We start from the raw sequence: 24323 nt of genomic DNA on the forward strand, positions 1-24323 counted from the left end.
GTGTTTCTTGTAGGCATACCTTAGCGTGATGTTTTGATAAACGTGTAAATCTATCCTAGACAAGGTGACTTTTATCAATATATTCAGCTCTATTTACTCTCAGATCTGAAAATACTAATTAGCATCAAAGTAGACATCATACAAGACTACAAATCCCTGCAAACTCTTGCACGTCATCTCTAGCTGACACCTTTGCTAAAAGGTATTGTGTCAATTTAGAACTTGCACAAAACAGTTCACAGAATTGTCAATTTACAGAAATGAAGCCATTTTATTCATTACTACATTAGATAGTTAATCCAGATATTCTTAACTTTCCCTCGATTCGGCAGACTCGTCCAGATCATGGCATTTGTAGTTCTTTATGTTAGCCCCATTAGCAGCTAATTAGCGTTTCATTTTGGGGGGGATACAGGCAAATATATTGATAAAAGTCACCTTGTCCTAGAGAGATGTATATGGTTCTCTAAACGTCACGCAGGGTAAACCTACATGATACACAGCCCTTATCTGAAGTGTTTCTAAAATCCCTTATGGGAAAAATGAATGGTGGAAAACTATTAGAACCATTTCCTTGTTTGACCGCTAGGTTTTATGGGTATTATGACTCTTACTGTGGTACTGTCAATGATCAGCATTGAAAAGGGGATACCTAGTCAGTTGTCCAACTGAATGTATTCAACTGAAATGTGTCTTCCGCATTTAACCCAACCCCTCTGATCATTGGCACAACGGCTGGTTCAAATATCCAAATTAGTGACCAGAAAGAACTTGTTTGGAGGAAATGAGTAGGCCTATGTTTATCATCCATATAAAATACAGTTTAGCAATCTACTAGTGACTTATTATTGCCTGAACAATAGGCTACCTGGTGATTTCATTGATCATTTTGCAGATAGCCAGTAGCCAACCAAACAAGTCCTATGTGTCTAAATCAGCAGCTTTTCCATCGCACTGCGTTCTATATTACGAGATGAAGATAACATATTTTGGTGAATTTATTATGATTTGTTAGGAAGAACAGGGCTAACCCTCAAGTGTTGGTGCAGTGCAGACCAACCTGGTCTCAGAGCATTTCATATTATTCTGTAAATACATCGGAGACCTCCATTTTAGTATGGTATGTATTAATTTCTGGATGTCATCCCCCATTTCGTATGATATATTACAATTTGTATTATATGTTACGAATTTGAAAAACGTATCATATGTTACAAATTGTAGCTAGGTGGCTAACGTTAGCGGGGTTAGAGTTAAGTTTAGGAGTTAGGAGTTAGGTTAAAGGGTTAGGGGAAGGGTTAGCTAACAAGTAGTTTACACCACCATCAGTAACCAAGCAGTAACCAAGCAGTAACCAACAAGTAGTTGCAAAGTATTTAAAAAGTAGTTGAAAAGTTGCAAAAGTTGTCAGTGATCAAATTCGAACTTGCAACCTTTGGGTTTATACGCCCACCCAACCAACCACCCTACTTTCGTTTTTTCCTTAAGTAACAAGCTGTCCTATGTAAGCATACCAAATGTAACATACAGTGGGGCAAAAAAGTATTTAGTCAGCCACCAATTGTGCAAGTTCTCCCACTTAAAAAGATGAGAGGCCTGTAATTTTCATCATAGGTAGACTTCAACTATGAGAGACAAAATTAGAAAAAAAAATCCAGAAAATCACATTGGAGGATTTTTAATGAATTTATTTGCAAATTATGGTGGAAAATAAGTATTTGGTCAATAACAAAAGTTTATCTCAATACTTTGTTATATACCCTTTGTTGGCAATGACAGAGGTCAAATGTTTTCTGTAAGTCTTCACAAGGTTTTCACACACTGTTGCTGGTATTTTGGTCCATTCCTCCATGCAGATCTCCTCTAGAGCAGTGATGTTTTGGGGCTGTTGCTGGGCAACACAAACTTTCAACTCCCTCCAAAGATTTTCTATGGGGTTGAGATCTGGAGACTGGCTAGGCCACTCCAGGACCTTGAAATGCTTCTTACGAAGCCACTCCTTCGTTGCCCGGGCGGTGTGTTTGGGATCATTGTCATGCTGAAAGACCCAACCACGTTTCATCTTCAATGCCCTTGCTGATGGAAGGAGGTTTTCACTCAAAATCTCACGATACATGGCCCCATTCATTCTTTCCTTTACACGGATCAGTCGTCCTGGTCCCTTTGCAGAAAAAACAGCCCCAAAGCATGATGTTTCCACCCCCATGCTTCATAGTAGGCATGGTGTTCTTTGGATGCAACTCAGCATTCTTTGTCCTCCACACACGACAAGTTGAGTTTTTACCAAAAAGTTATATTTTCGTTTCATCTGACCATATGCCATTCTCCCAATCTTCTTCTGGATCACCAAATGCTCTCTAGCAAACTTCAGACGAGCCTGGACATGTACTGGCTTAAGCAGGAGGACACGTCTGGCACTGCAGGATTTGAGTCCCTGGCGGCGTAGTGTGTTACTGATGGTAGGCTTTGTTACTTTGGTCCCAGCACTCTGCAGGTTATTCACTAGGTCCCCCTGTGTGGTTCTGGGATTTTTGCTCACCGTTCTTGTGATCATTTTGACCCCACGGGGTGAGATCTTGCGTGGAGCCCCAAATCGAGGGAGATTATCAGTGGTCTTGTATGTCTTCCATTTCCTAATAATTGCTCCCACAGTTGATTTCTTCAAACCAAGCTGCTTACCTATTGCAGATTCAGTCTTCCCAGCCTGGTGCAGGTCTCAAATGTTGTTTCTGGTGTACTTTGACAGCTCTTTGGTCTTGGCCATAGTGGAGTTTGAAGTGTGACTGTTTGAGGTTGTGGACAGGTGTCTTTTATACTGATAACAAGTTCAAACAGGTGCCATTAATACAGGTAATGAGTGGAAGACAGAGGAGCCTCTTAAAGAAGAAGTTACAGGTCTGTGAGAGCCAGAAATCTTGCTTGTTTGTAGGTGACCAAATACTTATTTTCCACCATAATTTGCAAATAAATTCATTAAAAATCCTACAATGTGCATTTTCTGGATTTTTTTCCTCATTTCCTCATTCCTCATTTCCTAATTTTTCCTCATTCCTCATTTCCTCATGTCTGTCATTGTTGAAGTGTACCTATGATAAATTACAGGCCTCTCATCTTTTTAAGTGGGAGAACTTGCACAATTGGTGGCTGACTAAATACTTTTCCCCCCACTGTATCATATTAATTTGAATGTCCTGAATATACATTAACAATGTTACGTCTAGTCTTGGAGACCAAGCTGCGCAGACAGAACATGCTTTCCATCTACCAATCCTGCAACCTCTGCTACAAGCAGACCATATGATTTTGCCTGCTCTGGACTCTAGAGAATTGACATGATATATCCCTAGTTGATATTGGCTGCTAACATGAATGACTTTCAGTTCCAAATGCAGGTCTAAAATGCAATTTATTTCTGTGTTTTGAAAATGTATCAGCGTTTATGGGTATAATGACAGGCAACATTTATGCTCCAGAGTGACGGATCGGTCTAAGGCACTGCATCTCCGTGCTAGAGGTATCACTACAGATCCTGGTTTGATTCCAGGCTGTATCACAACAGGCCATGATTGGGAGTCCCATAGGGTGGTGCACAATTGGCCCAGCATCATCCAGGTTAGTTTGACCTGGGTATGCCGTCCATTGTAAACAAGATTGTGTTCTTAACTGACTTTCCTAGTTAAATAAAATGTAAATAAATACACATCAGATGTGCGCGTGGGGGTCACACGTTTTGTACCACTTCTTTTTGGGTGTTGTGGGTCAAAAAGTGTGAACCACTGGGATACATGATAGAGGCAACACATGGAGAGGGGTTGGATATAGTAATGGTTGGCCAGTATTTCTTAATCTTCTATTTTTAATGGAATTGTATTGGTAGTTCTTAATACGTTCAAAATAGTTTTGTAAAATAGGAAAATTTACTCATCAGATTGTGCTGCTTTCCCTTGTACTAATTGCTCAATCCGTGACCATGGTTGCGGAAAAAACATTTTTTGTTTTGTGTAAGTACATACCCCCCAAAAGGTTGGTGTATGGCCTTGAGCCAGACTAACAGCAGACACTGTCTCAAACATTAATTGGTCTACCACTCACTAGGCTTCATGTATATCGGAAACAGTCTAATTGATTGTGGACCTATGCTTTATTTATTGTAGGTTATAGGGCCTACCTAGGCTATTAAATATGCTAGTTCCCTGCATTTATGATACATTCTCATAAACAGAGCAAGATATTCTAACCATTTATCTCTTCCCTTCTTTCCTTGTTGTCTTCTATCATTCTTTCCTCCCTCTCTCAGCTGGCAGCATCGCTATGGGAACTGGGTCAAAGTCACATCATATGATTCAGGATTTCACCCCCCACCCCCTCTGTCTGTGTGTCTCTCTCTCTCTCCCCCTGTGTCTCATTCTGTGTTTGTCCCCCCCCCTCAGATGGCGACTAGGCTGACAGGAAATAGAAGTTAAATTTGCTATGGTGCACAGAGCTACTGTGATTAGCCTGTATGGGGTAGATATTCTGTCTGAATTGAATAATCAGGAGACGCGATCTGTATCCTTGTCTAGACCAGTTGTTTTCTCTGCCTCATATCCAACTGTCCTTACCTGAGCCTGCCATACATAGAGTTATTATATAGTCTGAGACAGAGACAGAAAGGAAGCCAGTGTTCAGTAGAAACAACATGGACCTGTGTGCTCTCTCTATGGAGAAGACTGGAGGTCGGAGGAGGAAGTAAGTGGGGTCTGTTAACCACAAGCGAGCAAAATGCTACCTGAATGACCTCACGTCCTGTGGGCTGTAACTAGGTCAGAGGTCACAAACAGCGGAGAGAGTCTAAATCTATGGACTCAACATTTCCAGTGATGCCACCCACTGACAGTCTCATGCTGCACAGGGGTGGATTGGCTGGACCATTATTTAGTTGGATGGGCTGGTTGAAATTGACATACAGAAATAAAACAATTAAAAAAAGAAAAAGGTGACATGGGCCTATTAAGATTTTTCTCTGTTATACTAATCTATAATGAGCCTTTGGCTGTTCAGTGGGCAAAGACTGGCCCCCCTACCAAGACAGACCAGCCTGGTTTTCTAATACCGGAGGTCACGCAAATTCAAAGTCAAACACGGCATCAGCAAAGAAACCTGCTCCTATTTTATGGGTGGCTTAGACCATGATTTGGTCAAACAGTGAAGAGCATTATTCTCATGATTCCTGTAACGAAAGTGTCTGCCCTGTGCCCTCGCTGAGGCCTCTGCTACTGTGATGAGCGAGCCACTTTCCTCTCGCACATGTGCTCAAGAAAAAAATGCATTTAAAAATAAAATTGTGGGAAAAACACCTCTTTCGAAGATTAGTCCTGACTGTAAGCAACAATTTGTTTATCTTCATTAGACCACTTTGTTCCAATATTTCTGCAATTCAGTGATATTTATTCCCATAGTAATTCGTTATGGATCCATAAGTAAATAAACATTGGTATTTTGAAAGAGTTTTTATCATTCTTTTATTAACGAAAGCATAAAGATGTTATCATTATTTACATTGCACGTTCAAACTAAAACAGACTGGCACGAAGAACAGTAGGAATGTTTCCCTAGTCAGCGCCATTATTAGTGCAATGCCCCTTAAAGTGTTGCTCTGTGCTACCCAGTGTGGGGGGGTGCGGGTCCCCCCCCCCCCCTTTCCCATGGGCTAGGTCTGTCTTCTGTGCACGGCTCTGTAGGCCCATCCAGTGCCCACTGCCCTCATGCCTTGAGCCTTGTGCGCTTTCAGTGGATACAGCTGGAGAACTGCAAGCCAATCCCATTGTGCGCCACTCGGGAGCCATGACCAATATATATTGTCCTGCTAATGATAGGGTTGATAATATATCTGTGAGAATATCCAAGGGGCTTTTATATAATTCTAAATTAATAATATTTGCTTTGTTTAAAAAAATAACAATATTTTGGGGATTTTGTTTTTTCAAATAACATACAATGAGAGAGGGAAAAGGCCATTGAAGAGGGGGTGAGACATTATTACTAATTTGTAAATAAAGCCAGTTTGTTATTTTGAATGATTTCTTTCTGTTTTTAGAGGGGGAGAAACCAAAAACCTACAGTCATCTCATGGGTCTCCCAGTTGAGGCCAGTACAGGTATTGAACCAGCATCTGTAGCAACACAGCTTGCACTGCTACTCAGTGTCTTAGACCGTTGTGCCACTTAGGTGCTGTACAACGTGACCAGTCGGGAGTGGGCTACACTACAGTAAGAGCAAAATAATCCGGACAAAATAAAATAATAACCTTAGTGTAACAACAGTTTTAGTAAGTAATACTGAAGTCGTGCACAATTATCAGTTTCTATGTAGGTTTGTCGCCCGTTCATTGTCAGTTAGAGACACAGTAGGACCCAAAAGCATAATCAGTGCTCTAACTCCCCCTTGCGCTGGTCTGGAGCAATGAAGTGGTGACGCAGGGTACCGTACTAAACCACAAATTACCTCTAAATCCCGCAGCATAATCGTAAAACTTTTAGTGGAGTAAACACTGTACCGATGTAGATAATGTGTTGAAAAAAATACCAGCATATTCTGGAGTAATATATAGCAACTATAGCCTAATTGTCAACCCAAAATTCATGTCAATCACTGGATTAGGTTGCACATCCAAAATATCTTGACTCATTCATTCCTGCTCAGATGTGATAAATGAAACAACTTCGCAGCATGTTGGCGGCACGCACCGTGATGTGGGGCGGAATTCTTGTCCCACACACACACACACACACACAACAAAACCAACTGCAGAGCGATAGAAGGAAAAAGTAAGGGTGCAATAGCATGTTTATTTCTAAATAAGTATTCAAGCATAACAATATGAAGAAACATGTTGTCTGTGTTTTAGTTTCTGTTTCATTCGTGATGTTTGAAAGCTGAAGAGTGCCGTAACAGACAGTAGGGGGTAACTATGGGAACAAGCCCAACACTAGGCCTACTGTGGGCTCAGCACTAACCAATAGTATCATACATGCACACTGCTACTGGCATGTTTAGATCTGCCCCAGCTATAAACCAGTGGAGGCTGCTGAAGGGAGGACAGCTCATAATAATGGCTGGAACAGAGACATGGAAAGTGTGTTTGATGTATTTGATACTATTTCACTCATTCTGAGCCAGCCATTAACCACGATCCTTTCTTCCCTAATTAAGGTGCCACCAACCATATCGTGTAAATTATTTAGAAATTAAAGCACTTTTTGTACATGGAACAAATTCACTTATACTGTATGTATATTAAAGTAGTGAACGCAATGATTACATCAAGCTTGTGAATCTACAAACTTGTTGGATGCATGCTTTGGTTGTGTTTCAGATTATTTTGTGCCCAATATAAATACATTGTAAATAATGTATTGTCACGATTCATTCAAGACTATCTGTAATCATGGTAGCATACACATGAATGTAGAAGTGTTTAGAAACGTATTCTATAATAATTTACAATAAAATTGACTCCAAAATGACACAATACATTATTTACCATTAATTTTTATTGGGCAAAAAATGATCTGAAACAATCAAAACAAACAACAAATGCATCCAACAAGTTTGTAGAGTCTCAAGCTTGATGTAATTTAAAAACAAATGTGAACCTTTATTTAACTAGGCAAGTCAGTTAAGAACAAAGTCTTATTTACAATGATGGCCTAGGAACAGTGGGTTAACTGCCTTGTTCAGGGGAACAGTGGGTTAACTGCCTTGTTCAGGGGAACAGTGGGTTAACTGCCTTGTTCAGGGGAACAGTGGGTTAACTGCCTTGTTCAGGGGCAGAATGACAGATTATTACCTTGTCAACTCAGGGATTCAATCTAGCAACCTTTCGGTTACTGGCCCAACGGTCTAACCACTAGGCTACCTGCCGCCCGCCATGTCATCTTTGTGTGCTAGAAATATGAGACCAAATACTAAAATTTTGACTACTTTTAATACACATAAGAGAATTTGGGGGGAATATGTACAAAAAGTGCTTTAATTTCTGAACGGTTCACCTGACAAATCCAAAGTGCTGGAGTATAGAGCCAAAACAACAAAAAATGTGTCACTGTCCCAATACTTTTGGAGCTCACTGTACATGCATAGTTGTATACCCAGCCTGGATGCATTCACGCAGAGTCTACTGACACTACAGGAGCTCCAGTCTATCGCTGAATAAATCAAACAACTCATTTTATTTTTATATATATATATATTTTTTACATATGACTGGTTACAGACACACAACTGCATCATAGAGTCATATGGTATGATACATCAGTTCCATCTGTTTTTAAACTTGGTTGAATGTGCTTTTATGATCCCCCCCACCACAGGCAACACACACACATTCTCTACTAAACCCAGTAACCCCATATGATTCACCAAACCATGGCTCACCAGCATTCTGCTGACACAGCTGACTGAGGGGATGAATCGATAAATGGTTTTGAATAGTGGAGGGTTGTGTGTGTATATATATGTGTGTGTGTGTGTGTATATATACATATACAGTGGGGGGAAAAAGTATTTCGTCAGCCACCAATTGTGCAAGTTCTCCCACTTAAAAAGATGAGAGGCCTGTAATTTTCATCATAGGTACACTTCAACTATGACAGACAAAATGAGAAAAAAAAGTCCTGAAAATCACATTGTAGGATATTAAATGAATTTATTTGCAAATTATGGTGGAAAATAAGTATTTGGTCAATAACAAAAGTTTATCTCAATACTTTGTTATATACCCTTTGTTGGCAATGACAGAGGTCAAACGTTTTCTGTAAGTCTTCACGAGGTTTTCACACACTTGCTGGTATTTTGGCCCATTCCTCCTTGCAGATCTCCTCTAGAGCGGTGATGTTTTGGGGCTGTTGCTGGGCAACACAAACTTTCAACTCCCTCCAAAAATGTTCTATGGTGTTGAGATCTGGAGACTGGCTAGGCCACTCCAGGACCTTGAAATGCTTCTTACGAAGCCACTCCTTCGTTGCCCGGGCGGTGTGTTTGGGATCATTGTCATGCTGAAAGACCCAGCCACGTTTAATCTTCAATGCCCTTGCTGATGGAAGGAGGTTCTCACTCAAAATCTCACGATTACATGGCCCCATTCATTCTTTCCTTTATCAGTCGTCCTGGTCCCTTTGCAGAAAAACAGCCCCAAAGCACCCCCATGCTTCACAGTAGGTATGGTGTTCTTTGGATGCAACTCAGTATTCTTTGTCCTCCAAACACGACGAGTTGAGTTTTTACCAAAAAGTTATATTTTGGTTTCATCTGACCATATGACATTCTCCCAATCTTCTTCTGGATCATCCAAATGCTCTCTAGCAAACTTCAGATGGGCCTGGACATGTACTGGCTTAAGCAGGGGGACACGTCTGGCACTGCAGGATTTGAGTCCCTGGCGGCGTAGTGTGTTACTGATGGTAGGCTTTGTTACTTTGGTCCCAGCTCTCTGCAGGTCATTCACTAGGTCCCCCCGTGTGGTTCTGGGATTTTTGCTCACCGTTCTTGTGATCATTTTGACCCCACGGGGTGAGATCTTGCGTGGAGCCCCAGATCGAGGGAGATTATCAGTGGTCTTGTATGTCTTCCATTTCCTAATAATTGCTCCCACAGTTGATTACTTCAAACCAAGCTGCTTACCTATTGCAGATTCAGTCTTCCCAGCCTGGTGCAGGTCTACAATTTTGTTTCTGGTGTCCTTCAACAGCTCTTTGGTCTTGGCCATAGTGGAGTTTGGAGTGTGACTGTTTGAGGTTGGGGACAGGTGTCTTTTATACTGATAACAAGTTCAAGTGCCATTAATACAGGTAACGAGTGGAGGACAGAGGAGCCTCTTAAAGAAGAAGTTACAGGTCTGTGAGAGCCAGAAATCTTGCTTGTTTGTAGGTGACCAAATACTTATTTTCCACCATAATTTGCAAATAAATTCATAAAAAATCCTACAATGTGATTTTCTGGATTTTTTTTCTTCTCATTTTGTCTGTCATAGTTGAAGTGTACCTATGATGAAAATGACAGGCCTCTCTCATCTTTTTAAGTGGGAGAACTTGCACAATTGGTGGCTGACTAAATACTTTTTTGCCCCATTGTGTGTATATATATATATATATATATATATATATATATATATATATATATATATATATATATATCAAATCAGGAGTTTAGAGCCTGCTGAGGGCCATGCGGAGCATCAGAGCCCCAAGTAGTAGAGCAGGGCTGGCTCCCAGACCACTAGCTGTGTTATTGTGCTCCCCGTGGCGGTGGCCCTTATGGGGCCCGTTGCAGTCGTCCGAGAAACAACACTCCATCTTGGCTTCAGAGTTGCCATTGTGGGCCTGATCACAGAACGCCTTGTAGGAGCATGACTTCATCACCGTGTCTGAAACAGGAGGAAGGGAGAGAGGAGTAAGGAGAAAGGGAGTGGGGAGGGACAGGAAAGGTGTGAGGAAGGAGAGTCAGTATTGGCTTATTCCAGCTCTGTTGAACCATGGTTTCATACTCTCCTCCTCGTCCTTCAGTCTGCCTCTTCTTGGCCCTAGCCCCTGCCCCGCTCCCACTCTTCCCTCTTCTTGGCCCTAGCCCCTGCCTCACTCCCTCCCACTCTTCCCTCTTCTTGGCCCTAGCCCCTGCCCCGCTCCCACTTTTCCCTCTTCTTGGCCCTAGCCCCTGCCCCGCTCCCACTTTTCCCTCTTCTTGGCCCTAGCCCCTGCCCCGCTCCCACTTTTCCCTCTTCTTGGCCCTAGCCCCTGCCCCACTCCCACCCTTCCCTCTTCTTGGCCCTAGCCCCTGCCCCGCTCCCACTTTTCCCTCTTCTTGGCCCTAGCCCCTGCCCCACTCCCACCCTTCCTCTTCTTGGCCCTAGCCCCTGCCCCGCTCCCACTTTTCCCTCTTCTTGGCCCTAGCCCTGCCCCACTCCCACCCTTCCTCTTCTTGGCCCTAGCCCCTGCTCCGCTCCCACTTTTCCCTCTTCTTGGCCCTAGCCCCTGCCCCGCTCCCACTCTTCCCTCTTCTTGGCCCTAGCCCCTGCCCCGCTCCCACTCTTCCCTCTTCTTGGCCCTAGCCCCTGCCCCGCTCCCACTCTTCCCTCTTCTTGGCCCTAGCCCCTGCCCCGCTCCCACTTTTCCCTCTTCTTGGCCCTAGCCCCTGCTCCGCCTCCCACTTTTCCTCTTCTTGGCCCTAGCCCCTGCCCCGCCTCCCACTCTTCCTCTTCTTGGCCCTAGCCCCTGCCTCACTCCCTCCCACTCTTCCCCCTCTTCTTGGGCCTAGCCCCTGCCCCGCTCCCACTCTTCCCTCTTCTTGGCCCTAGCCCCTGCCCCGCTCCCACTTTTCCCTCTTCTTGGCCCTAACCCCTGCCCCTGCCCCTTCTCCCACTCTTCCCTCTTCTTGGCCCTAACCCCTGCCCCTTCTCCCACTCTTCCCTCTTCTTGGCCCTAGCCCTGCCCCGCCTCCCACTTTTCCCTCTTCTTAGCCCTAGCCCCTGCCCCGCTTCCACTCTTCCTCTTCTTGGCCCTAGCCCCTGCCCCGCTCCCACTCTTCCTCTTCTTGGCCCTAGCCCCTGCCCCGCTCCCACTTTTCCCCCTCTTCTTAGCCCTAGCCCCTGCCCCACTCCCACCCTTCCCTCTTCTTGGCCCTAGCCCCTGCCCCGCTCCCACTCCTCCCTCTTCTTAGCCCTAGCCCCTGCCCCGCTCCCACTCCTCCCTCTTCTTAGCCCTAGCCCCTGCCCCGCTCCCACTCTTCCCTCTTCTTGGCCCTAGCCCCTGCCTCACTCCCTCCCACTCTTCCCCCTTCTCTTCCACAGACACAGCGGGTTGTGGTTGATAAAAGCTGCTGGGAACTTATCCAGAAACCTCAGAGATGAGAGACACACACACACACACACACACACACACACACACACACACACACACACACACTGATTACAGGGGAAAGGAGAGAGACTGCTGACAAAAGAGAGAGAGAAAGACATACGTATGTAGTCATCAAATTTGTGTGGCCATTAATTTAGTGTGTGATGTATTATAGTAGCATAAAGACATATGTATTTAGAATTAAAAGTCAGTTTTGTACAAGATGTGTTCATGTCAGTTCCACAGTAGCTAGAACACTGATAATATACACCCTATACAGCCTCAATGGGGGGAATGCTTTCGTCTAATTACATATAACTTATACCTATCCAATCATTTAGTGGTAATGGTGGTGTTGTCCCAGAACTAGCCTGACATCTAGAGTCTGAAAAGAATGCTGCAAGCTTTGGTCATGAAAGTTATTTTTGTGCAGGGGGTGAGAGTTTGTGTGTGTGCTTACTCTGTCCTGTAATGGTGGAGCAGGCGTCGGCGAATTGAGGGCAGGTGGTGGAGCCTTGTTTGATACAATCACCCTCATTGGACGCTACGCATGAGTGACACTTCAGTGCATGACCTTTAGACATGAAACAGGAGAGAACATCTGAGATGAGACTAAGCAGCATTTACAACTAGCACTCACAGACAGACTAGCACTCACAGACAGACTAGCACTCACAGACAGACTAGCTCTCACAGACAGACTAGCACTCACTCTGAAAGAAGTTGTATCCAGGCTACCGCTCAACATAATCCTACCTCTCTGTCTCACCACGCACACGTTGTCTCTGAGGAACTAGGAGCCCATAATAACAAACTGATATCTGATGATGTACAAATAACTCTAAGGCTGTGTCTGTGACAACTCAGACTGACCCTGGCCATGTTTCCTGTCCTGTCAACCCTTGGGCTTTTATGAACAAATAAGACCACGCTGAAACAGCAAAACACACAGACAACCAGACAGACAGGTGAACACAGCCCTTCACTAGCACTTCAAGGCACACCTTCCTAATATTGAGTCACACCTCCCCTTTTGCCCTCTGAACAGCCTCAATTCATTGGGGCATGGACTGTAGAAGGTGTCGAAAGCGTTCCACACAACCCCTACCAATATGATGACTAAAATTGAAATATGACCATCTGGTACAGTTATGAATAGTGTTGACCTATGGTTAAGGGTTAGCATCGACTTCTCTCTGGGTCAGTTCCGTGATCCAAATAAGCTCTTATCATTCCTTTGCCTCCCATCAGATAAACAAGACATCATTTCTAACCTGAACCCAGCTTTATCACTACCCAGTAGACTAGATTCAGACCCATCGTTTAACCCCTTATAAACTCTTAGAAACCCCTGAAACCCCTAGAAGGTCCCCCTCTAGTTGAGTAAATAACTCTGCCAGCTAAATGTAGAGAGACTGCCAGCTACATGTACAGAGACTTACTGTGGCAGGCCAGGCATACCAACATCAGCAGAGCCAGGACAGTCTTCATAGTGCTGGATGGACGGTGTGTGTGTCAGTATACGTTTGGGAGTCCAGTGCAGTAGTGGGAGCAGAGAACAGGTAAATACACAGGAGAGAAAAGAGAAGGGGTGTCTTGGGGCATTAACATCTTAGCCCTAATCCCTATCAACCCTGCACACCCAGCGCCCTCTATTCATGTGTGGACTTACCCAGAGTAGTTTTGACAGGGTCAGGTAAACTCTCAGTGCCGGTGTTTGTACTGTACTCACTCACTCAAATAAACACACACACACACACACACACACACACACACACACACACACACACACACACACACACACACCTTGGTGGGCAGCACACACATCCTGTGTTGGCTAAGTGATCAGTGAAATAGTAGAACCACACTGGGTTGTCACAAACCGTTCTCACCAACTACAAGGAAATTCAGCTTCAAAAATATGTCACTCGCATGCAGTTGCCCTCTAACTCAAGGTCAGAGCCTCGTAACATCCATTTAGCAATGTGTGTGTTTCTGTGAGTGTGTTAGAGGTCATTAGTGCTGTGTCAGCTGAACACTGTTCCCTGTTCAGCTGCTAGCCCAGGGCAAGGTTACAGTTCACTCTGGCAGAGAGAAGATGGCAGAAACTGAACATTCAGTAAAGTCAGAGATTGTGAGTGTGCTATGTAGCTGTGATGTCAGACCCAACCTGTGATGTCAGACCCAACCTGTGTAGCTGTTATGTCAGATCCAACCTGTGTAGCTGTGATGTCAGACCCAACCTGTGTAGCTGTTATGTCAGATCCAACCTGTGTAGCTGTGATGTCAGACCCAACCTGTGTAGCTGTGATGTCAGACCCACCCTTTGATGTCAGACCCAACCTGTGTAGCTGTGATGTCAGACCCAACCTGTGTAGCTGTGATGTCAGACCCAACCTGTGTAGCTGTGATGTCAGACCCACCCTTTGATGTCAGACCCAACCTGTGTAGCTGTGATGTCAGACCCAACCTGTGTAGCTGTGATGTCAGACCCAACCTGTGTAGCTGTGATGTCAGACCCAACCTGTGTAGCTGTGATATCAGACCCAACCTGTGTAGCTATGATGTCAGATCCAACCTGTGTAGCTGTGATATCAGACCCAACCTGTGTAGCTGTGATGTCAGACCCAACCTGTGTAGCTGTGATGTCAGACCCAACCTGTGTAGCTGTGATATCAGACCCAACCTGTGTAGCTGTGATGTCAGACCCACCCTTTGATGTCAGACCCAACCTGTGTAGCTGTGATGTCAGACCCAACCTGTGTAGCTGTGATGTCAGACCCAACCTGTGTAGCTGTGATGTCAGACCCACCCTTTGATGTCAGACCCAACCTGTGTAGCTGTGATGTCAGACCCAACCTGTGTAGCTGTGATGTCAGACCCAACCTGTGTAGCTGTGATGTCAGATCCAACCTGTGTAGCTGTGATATCAGACCCAACCTGTGTAGCTGTGATGTCAGATCCAACCTGTGTAGCTGTGATATCAGACCCAACCTGTGTAGCTGTGATGTCAGATCCAACCTGTGTAGCTGTGATGTCAGACCCAACCTGTGTAGCTGTGATGTCAGACCCAACCTGTGTAGCTGTGATGTCAGACCCACCCTTTGATGTCAGACCCAACCTGTGTAGCTGTGATGTCAGACCCAACCTGTGTAGCTGTGATGTCAGACCCAACCTGTGTAGCTGTGATGTCAGACCCAACCTGTGTAGCTGTGATATCAGACCCAACCTGTGTAGCTGTGATATCAGACCCAACCTGTGTAGCTGTGATATCAGACCCAACCTGTGTAGCTGTGATATCAGACCCAACCTGTGTAGCTGTGATATCAGACCCAACCTGTGTAGCTGTGATGTCAGATCCAACCTGTGTAGCTGTGATGTCAGATCCAACCTGTGTAGCTGTGATATCAGACCCAACCTGTGTAGCTGTTAAATCAGACCCAACCTGTGTAGCTGTGAACAGAGAAAGCCATGAGAACACAGAAGCCATGAGAACACACTCCCTTATTACTAGTCATGTTTACTCAGCACACACACTGCACATATTAGTCAACATAGTCTGTACAGTAAAAGTCAGTACAGCTGAATGCTTCTTATTCACTTTACAAATATTAATGACAATGCAAAAAGGGATCATTGGTGATGTACAAACCGTTAAAAACAATATTATCTAAAGAAACTTTCAATGAAGCTACAACTTCAGTATGGCACAAAGATGTGTATTATAGACACTGGCACATGTATGTATGTCTACGTGGTGTTTCACTGCATGCATGCGTGTTATATTGTTTAACTACGTCATCCACAGTGCAGTGTGGCGGAGGGGGAACTAGTACTGTGAGCTGGTGTGAAACTCTCCACTGTGGAAGAGTATTTAACAGAACCAGGTTAGCTGAGAACAGTGAAGCAGTGAACAGTGAATATGAGAAACACACTGGAACTTTCTATGCCACTAACTAGGTGCTGCAGTGAAACACAGTGATTCCATCCCAAATGGCACCCTATTCCCTATATAGTGCTCTACCTTTGAGCAGGGCTCATGGGAGCTCACATAATCCCTGAACAATTCTCCCTACATCCATGCCGTAACGTTTCATACCCAAATACTACAGGTATCCACGGCCACAGGAGATTTTAAACAATTTTGGATTTTGAAAAACCAAATCAAACACTCTCCCAGTTTACGGTATTTGTTTGTGCATATACAAATATATAGTCTTTGTATTAACTTCACCATATCCAGATTTCCACTTACTGAGTGTACTACACTCTGCTCCACCCCTCTGGCCTGAGAAAGAGACTAACCAGGTACAGCTGAGGACAGTGGGAAACCCTCCCCTGTGCAGTTGTGCTGAAGTCGTACAGAATACACAGTCACTGTACAGCTCCTCTTCCTCTGCTAACACAACACCTCATATACAGACAGGAGAAAAGCTTTATTTTTCCCAGGACAACCCCCCACCCCACCCCTATCTATAGTAGTGCATCCTAACCCTGAACCTACTCCCACATCCCCCCTCCCTATAATAGTGCAGTTATACAAAGGGGTCAAGCATAGCTCACCCCTGACCCCTGACTGTCCTGGAGCCTAGAGAATGTCTACCTGGTCCTGCCCTAGTCTCCTAGTGTTCAGAATAAATACCATTTGTACAGTACCATATGTACAGTACCATATGTACAGTACATTTCAGCCAGGGTGTTTTGTAAGTGTGGGGTTTATGTGTATAATATATTAATAAATGCTTAACAAAATGTTATCCTAAGTTAAATAAGCACAAACCTATGCAATGCCAAGACAGCACATTATATTGTGTTTATGTTACAGTCCAGAAAGACAAACGGGTGTGGGGTCTTGCGTGGTAAATAATGACCAAGCCAAAAAGGTGAGTCCACATGTACATAACACAGGCTCAAATTACACCCTATTCTCCAAATACTGCACTAATGTTGACTAAGAGAAATGGGTTATGGTATGACATTTGACCAGTACAGCAGCACTAGGTGCAGGCGCCCTGTGGGGAAATAGAGCTAGCTGCTCATTGGCTGGAGGCATGCACAGGAATACACTATATGTTGTAGGCAGGGTTGGCTTGGAGGGTCAAGATTGGTCGATTCGGAAGTATGGAATCTCTCTCAGTCTGTTCTGCCCATCTTTGCGATGAGCTCATCACAGATCTTGGTGAGCTCCTCGATCTCCTCGGTCTGTGAATAGACAGAAGACCCTTGTCAGGGAGACTGGTGACTCAGGACTTAGGCCTGGAGTTTTTCCTGTTTAGGTCACCTAGTCAGCAAAAAGTGTTGGTCATTACCTTTTGTTGCAGGGTTAGCATTAGCATGTAGCGTTAGGGTTGTGTGTGTAGAGACAGGGGACTCTCGTGCCCAAAAGGCAGTTTTAGTAAAAGTGAAATTAAAAGTCACAAAAGTAAATGTAATTGCTAAAATATACTTAAGTATCAAAAGTATAAATAATTTCAAATTCCTTATATCAAGCAAACCAGATGGCATAAATTATGTCTAACTGCATTCCTAAAGAAAATTGTGTACTTTTTGTACTCGTTACGTTTTGAATGGACAAGAAAATTGCCTAATTCACACACTTATCAAGAGAACATACCTGGTCATACCCTACTGCCTCTGATCTGGCAGACTCACTAAATACATGCTTCGTTTGTAAATTATGTCTAAGTGTTGTGTTTAGTGAGTCTGCCAGATCAGAGGCAGTAGGGTATGACCAGGTATGTTCTCTTGATAAGTGTGTGAATTAGGCAATTTTCTTGTCCATTCAAAACGTAACGAGTACAAAAAGTACACAATTTTCTTTAGGAATGCAGTGAAGTAAAAGTTGTAAAAAATATGAATAGTAAAGTACAGATACCCAAAAAAACTACTTAAGTAGTACTTTCAAGTATTTTTACTTCAGTACTTTACACCACTGGGGTTAAGGAAGGATCACATAATTCCATCCAGTTCATCAGAAGGGACCAGCCAATGAATTATACTCGTGAGCAAACATTCCATTACTGCATGTGGCAGTAAATCACCAACATTAGCTTTATACCTGTTCAAACACACTTCAGGTGGCAGTATGCTCCCTTTCTGTTTGTTTACCAACTCATAGAAGTAGAAGAAGAACATTGACTACTTCGAAATGGAGATGGCCTCAATGGAGCTGCCCATGCTCTAACATACGCCATAATGGTACAGATACAGTGTTGCATCCTCTAACTATCTCTATGGTTGTGTGCTACCTTCTGCTCTAGTCCTAGCAGTGGGCGTTAGCATGTAGCTAGGTAATGTTAGCCCTTACCTTTTGCTGCAGAGCTTTCTCCAGAGACTCTACCCTCATCTGCTCCTTCCTCAGGCTGGCGGTCAGAGCAACACTCTCAGAGCTGGCCTTGCTGCGTACCTGGGCTATGTCCTCATTAGCCCTGAAGGGAATAGTAGGGGTTCGTAGTTACTGATAGACTCCTCTGTGTGTGTGTCTGTGTGTCTGTGTGTCTGTGTGTGTGTGTGTGTGTGTGTGTGTGTGTGTGTGTGTGTGTGTCTAATCATACTTGTCTAGTTTCTCCTCGGCATGGAGTTTGAGCGTCTGGTATCTCTGCTCCTCCTGCTTGACTCTGGCCAGATACTCCTGAGCACACTTCTTCAACACCTCCTCATTCTACATGCACATAATAGTAGAACCACAATGTTACACATAACTAATATATGAGCTCAAAGACTAATCGTAGTAAGGTCAGACTATTCTTGATCCCTGAACTCTGACCCCTAACCTTCTTAAAGCCGTCCAGGGTGCTCTTCATGTTCTCGTAGCGGCGGAACATACCGGACAGCGAGCGCTCTACTGAGTTCAGGTCTGTTAGGGCCGACTCCTTCTCCATGCTTACAGCCTGCAAAGACTTCTGGGAGCTCATGGTGTTGCGCTGTTCGTCCTCTGACAGAGAGAGAGGTCACACAGACAGGTAATTTTATGATTCTGTGCATCAAGGCCACCACTACATTTATGTAGAGGAATTTTTGAAGAGGTTTGGTTGACCTAAGCCACTCACCAATCATCTGGGCGATGGTCTTCTCATACTCTGCCACTATCTTTCTGTGAGAGAGGAATGATTACTTATGAATCTTGATTAGCTAAAAATCAGTCTGTTCACTGCTCAGCACACATCACGTCATTACTAACCTCACAGTATAGTTGAGGTGAATGGTAACAGAATGGTACATGTGAATTGGCCTACAGTACCTCATCTCCATGACTTCCTGTCTGCTGTCCTCATACTTCCTCCTCCAGTCATTGGCCTCCATCTCCTTAGTGATGATCTGGCACAGGAGACAGTTATTACTATGTTACCCTGTGTGTGTGTGTGTGTGTGTGTGTGTGTGTGTGTGTGTGTGTGTGTGTGTGTGTGTGTGTGTGTGTGTGTGTGTGTGTGTGTGTGTGTGTGTGTACACGTGCATGCATGTGTGGTCTGTTGTTTAACTTACCTCCCCTCTGATGAGAGTGAGAACAGTCGTCTTCTCTGCCTCGCTGATGCAAATCGAGTCTAGAACCTCACTTCCTGTCTTCTTCTCCGTGTCACTTCCTCCCAGCTTGGCGTTCTTCAGCTGGCAGGTGTCCTCATACTGCAGAAACATAGGTGTCAACAACATAGCTCGGGCAGTAGGAGGCGCTCTCATCAATTTAGAGTTGAAGTCGGAAGTTTACATACACTTAGGTTGGAGTCATTAAAATTAGTTTTTCAACCATACCACAAATTTGGTATGGGGACAAAGATCGTACTATATGGAGAAATGTCCTCTGGTCTGATGAAACAAAAATTGAATTATTTGGCCATAATGACCATTGTTATGTCTGGTGGAAAAAGGGGGAGGCTTGCAAGCCGAAGAACACCATCCCAACCGTGAAGCACGGGGGTGGCAGCATCATGTTGTTGGGGTGCTTTGCTGCAGGAGGGACTGGTGCACTTCACAAAATAGATGGCATCATGAGGGATTGAAAATTATGTGGATATATTCAAGCAACATCTCAAGATATCAGTCAGGAAGTTAAAGCTTGGTCGCAAATAGGTCTTCCAATTGGACAATGACCCCAAGCATACTTCCAAAGTTGTGGCAAAATGGCATAAGGACAACAAAGTCAAGGTATTGGAGTGGCCATCACAAAGCCCTGACCTCAATCTTATAGAAAATGTGTGGGCAGAACTGAAAAAGCTTGTGGAAGGCTACCCAAAAGTTTGACCCAAGTTAAACAATTTAAAGGCAATGCTACCAAATACTAATTGAGTGTATGTAAACTTCTGACCCACTGGGAATGTGATGAAAGAATTAAAAGCTGAAACAAATGATTCTCTCTACTATTATTCTGACATTTCACATTCTTAAAATAAAGTGGTGATCCTAACTGACCTAAGACAATGATTTTTTTAATAGGATTAAATGTAAGGAATTGTGAAAAACTGAGTTTAGATGTATTTGGCTAAGGTGTATGTAATCTTCCGACTTCTGTATATGCAGATGATACAGTCTTATACTCAGCTGGCCCCTCCCTGGATTTTGTGTTAAATGCTCTACAACAAATCTTTCTTAGTGTCCAACAAGCTTTCTCTTTCCTTAACCTTGTTCTGAACACCTTCAAAAACAAAAGTAATGTGGTTTGGTAAGAAGAATGCCCCTGTCCCCACAGGTGTGATTACTACCTCCGAGGGTTTAGAGCTTGAGGTAGTCACCTCATACAAGTACTTGGGAGTATGGCCAGACAGTACACTGTCCTTCTCTCAGCACATATCAATGCTGCAGGCTAAAGTTAAATCTAGACTTGGTTTTCTCTATTGTAATCGCTCCTCTTTCACCCCAGCTGCCAAACTAACCCTGATTCAGATGACAATCCTACCCATGCTAGATTACGGAGACATAATCTATAGATCAGCAGGTAAGGGTGCTCTCAAGAGGCTAGATGTTCTTTACCATTCGGCCATCAATTTTCCACCAATGCTCCTTATAGGACACATCACTGCACTCTATACTCCTCTGTAAACTGGTCATCTCTGTATACCTGTCGCAAGACTCACTGGTTGATGCTTATTTATAAAAATCCTCTTAGGCCTCACTCCCCCCCATCTGAGATATATACTGAAACCTTCATCCTCCACATACAACACCCATTCTGCCAGTCACATTCTGTTGAATGTCCCCAAAGCACACACATCCCTGGGTCGCTTGTCTTTTCAGTTCGCTGCAGCTCGCGACTGGAACGAGCTGCAACAAACACTCAAACTGGACAGTTTTATCTCTTCATTCATAGATTCAATCATGGACACTCTTACTGACAGTTGTGGCTGCTTTGTGTGATGCATTGTTGTCTCTACCTTATTCCCCTTTGTGCTGTTGTCGGTGCTCAATAACGTTTGTACCATGTTTTGTGCTGCTACCATGTTGTGTTGCTACCATGCTGTGTTGTTGTCTTAGGTCTCTCTTTATGTAGTGTTGTGTTGTCTCGTCGTGATGTGTGTTTTGTCCTATATTTATATATTTTTAATTTTTAATCCCAGCCCTGTCCCCACAGAAGGCCTTTTGCCTTTTGGTAGGCCGTCATTGTAAATAAGAATATGTTAGATTAACGTGACCCTAATCCTGATTTAGTCACAATGTCAGTGTGGTGTGTGGCAGGTTCAAACTGTTTATAGGTCCTTTCCATCTGCGTGTTTCACTCAATAATAAAGTGATTATAGTACAATGCAATATAGTGTTTATTGGAGGGTTGTGGTGATATTCTCATCTCCTTCAGAGCCGCACAAAGACATCTCTGTATTGGCCCTGCCTTCATCAGCCTGATGCACAGGAGCTCTGAGGCTGTTTACACAGGCAGCCCAATTTTGATCGTTTTTCCACTAATTGGTCCTTTGACCAATCACATCAGATATTTTTCAGAGCTCATCTGATTAGTCAATTAGTGAAGAAAAAAACTGAATTGGGCTGCCTGTCTAAACACAGCTTGACAGGGAGATGGTAGTTTGAATTTGAGGTCTTGTTCCTCAGTGGCAGAGTTAAGAGTGGTTACTTCATCTCTTTCTCTCGCCCTACCCCTCAACCCTCACCCTCCTGTTGTCCTTCCCTGGATTATAACTCAGTCATATACTAATCCTATGGGTCTGGTAATCTCAATCCCTCTATCACCTGATGAGCTGGAGATGATGACAGGCTGAGGAGCTCGTGGTCAGTTCATGTACAGTGTGGGAGTGAAGCTACCATGGTACTGTACTGTACTATAGTGGGCAACAGAGCACTGTTAGGCACCGGGTGGGTAGACCAATGAAGCCAGTCACCATCACCATCCCAGCAACCAGGTACAATAGCACTAGCTCCTCAACATCACTGTCAACACAGCTCTAATCCACTACATCTACTATAAACATGATGATAATAATGATGGGCCAAGATCAGCTAGATGGGATGGTGATTAAGTAATTAACTAACCCTCCTAACTACAGTGACATAATGTGTTCTGAGGACAGCATTCTAAACTTCTGGCTCACTAATGTCTCCATCTAGTAGTCACCAGGGAGATCACATGATTTTGATGGAACCCTCACTAGATCCTTGGTCTCTGAAGTGGGCCAAGCTTTCTTGTGGGCTAAATGTTACTGTTAACAAGGCATTTTGTGGTACTCACCATAGAACAGCAGTCTGACTCCTCTGATCTGCCTGACACTCTCAGTTCTGTCCCTGGGAGAGAAAATGAAATGTCACAAAAATATCTGTGTGAAATATCCCACACTGTATTCTCATAAGGAACTATTCTATTCTGACTCCAGTCACTGGGAGCTCCATGTGCTACTGCTGCTGCCTGACCAGAAGGGGGCAGTGTATGCCTGCAGCACAGAGGGAATGATGACACAATTCTGTCTCATAATAAACCTGTGAGTTGACAGACAGAATATACTGTATACATCTCCCCAGACTAGACAGAGAAGAACTGAACAGAGCAGAGCAGATTAGAACAAACAATAAGGTAAACTCAGCTCAACAGAACCGAGCTACAGTAGAAGTGTGTTACATGCAGCCTGAGGGACTATTGATCTGGTACAGTCTGTCTACTTCCTGTCACACTGCTGGGGTTCTGCTGTTGGGCTCATAAGCACACAGACCCACCAGTCATACATAACAGCAAGCTACATGACTCATATAGCCTACACTAGTGGTTGCGCTGAGGGAGGGGAGGGAGCCCAGATCAGAGCACAGGAACTTAGGAACACTCATACAGATTCCTTGGATCCAATGAAGCTTTTGTGGATGTTGACAATGAGTTACTAATTGATAGCTGTTCCTACGGGGCTCTATGAAAGACAACCATGACCTTCCCTGTGACATTGATGAACCAACACATGAGTTCACACAGACACTGATGTTTGGGAGTGTCTGATCCCCTCAACCCCCACTCACCGTTGTGATCTCTGTCTGCTCTGACTCCTGCTGTGCTGGCTAGCTTCTCCTCATCTGTGGCGTGGCCCTCGCCGTGGTCGTTCTCCTACAGACAGACAGGGACATTTTAATCTGTTTAATGGGGCCGTCTCCCTTTGCTCCCTGGTGCTGTGCCAGAGCAGGGCTGATGTATACTGAGGGCTAAGGTAGAGTAGAGGACGGGGCTGATGTATACTGAGGGCTGAGGTAGAGTAGAGGACAGGGCTGAGGTATACTGACGGCTGAGGTAGAGTAGAGGACGGGGCTGATGTATACTGAGGGCTGAGGTAGAGTAGAGGACAGGGCTGATGTATACTGAGGGCTGAGGTAGAGTAGAGGACAGGGCTGATGTATACTGAGGGCTGAGGTAGAGTAGAGGACAGGGCTGATGTATACTGAGGGCTGAGGTAGAGTAGAGGACAGGGCTGATGTATACTGAGGGCTGAGGTAGAGTAGAGGACAGGGCTGATGTATACTGATGGCTGAGGTAGAGTAGAGGACAGGGCTGAGGTATACTGAGGGCTGAGGTAGAGTAGAGGACAGGGCTGATGTATACTGAGGGCTGAGGTAGAGTAGAGGACAGGGCTGATGTATACTGATGGCTGAGGTAGAGTAGAGGACAGGGCTGAGGTATACTGAGGGCTGAGGTAGAGTAGAGGACAGGGCTGATGTATACTGAGGGCTGAGGTAGAGTAGAGGACAGGGCTGATGTATACTGAGGGCTGAGGTAGAGTAGAGGACAGGGCTGATGTATACTGAGGGCTGAGGTAGAGTAGAGGACAGGGCTGAGGTATACTGAGGGCTGAGGTAGAGTTGAGGACAGGGCTGAGGTATACTGAGGGCTGAGGTAGAGTAGAGGACAGGGCTGATGTATACTGAGGGCTGAGGTAGAGTAGAGGACAGGGCTGAGGTATACTGAGGGCTGAGGTAGAGTAGAGGACAGGGCTGATGTATACTGATGGCTGAGGTAGAGTAGGGGACAGGGCTGATGTATACTGA

The 24323-nt window shown here is 44.5% G+C and overlaps 1 protein-coding gene across 3 annotated transcripts in view; it reads right to left on the reverse strand.

Moving 5' to 3' along the window:
• Positions 1 to 15374: 15374 nt before the first annotated feature.
• LOC115140144 (transforming acidic coiled-coil-containing protein 1) overlaps positions 15375 to 24323 on the reverse strand; it is a 30893-nt gene continuing 21944 nt past the window's right edge. For all 3 annotated transcript variants that reach the window (XM_029678287.2, XM_029678285.2, XM_029678286.2), the window contains 9 exons: positions 23307 to 23391; positions 22537 to 22589; positions 19353 to 19490; positions 19111 to 19187; positions 18920 to 18963; positions 18644 to 18804; positions 18425 to 18531; positions 18178 to 18298; positions 15375 to 17072 (listed from right to left, as the gene is read on the reverse strand). In XM_029678287.2, the coding sequence (XP_029534147.2) occupies positions 17004 to 17072; positions 18178 to 18298; positions 18425 to 18531; positions 18644 to 18804; positions 18920 to 18963; positions 19111 to 19187; positions 19353 to 19490; positions 22537 to 22589; positions 23307 to 23391 (855 nt within the window). In that variant the 3' untranslated portion in view covers positions 15375 to 17003. The remainder of the gene's footprint in view (positions 17073 to 18177; positions 18299 to 18424; positions 18532 to 18643; positions 18805 to 18919; positions 18964 to 19110; positions 19188 to 19352; positions 19491 to 22536; positions 22590 to 23306; positions 23392 to 24323) is intronic.

This window comes from Oncorhynchus nerka, linkage group LG13 (genome assembly GCF_034236695.1).
Source record: "Oncorhynchus nerka isolate Pitt River linkage group LG13, Oner_Uvic_2.0, whole genome shotgun sequence".
Taxonomy (NCBI): Eukaryota; Metazoa; Chordata; class Actinopteri; order Salmoniformes; family Salmonidae; genus Oncorhynchus; species Oncorhynchus nerka.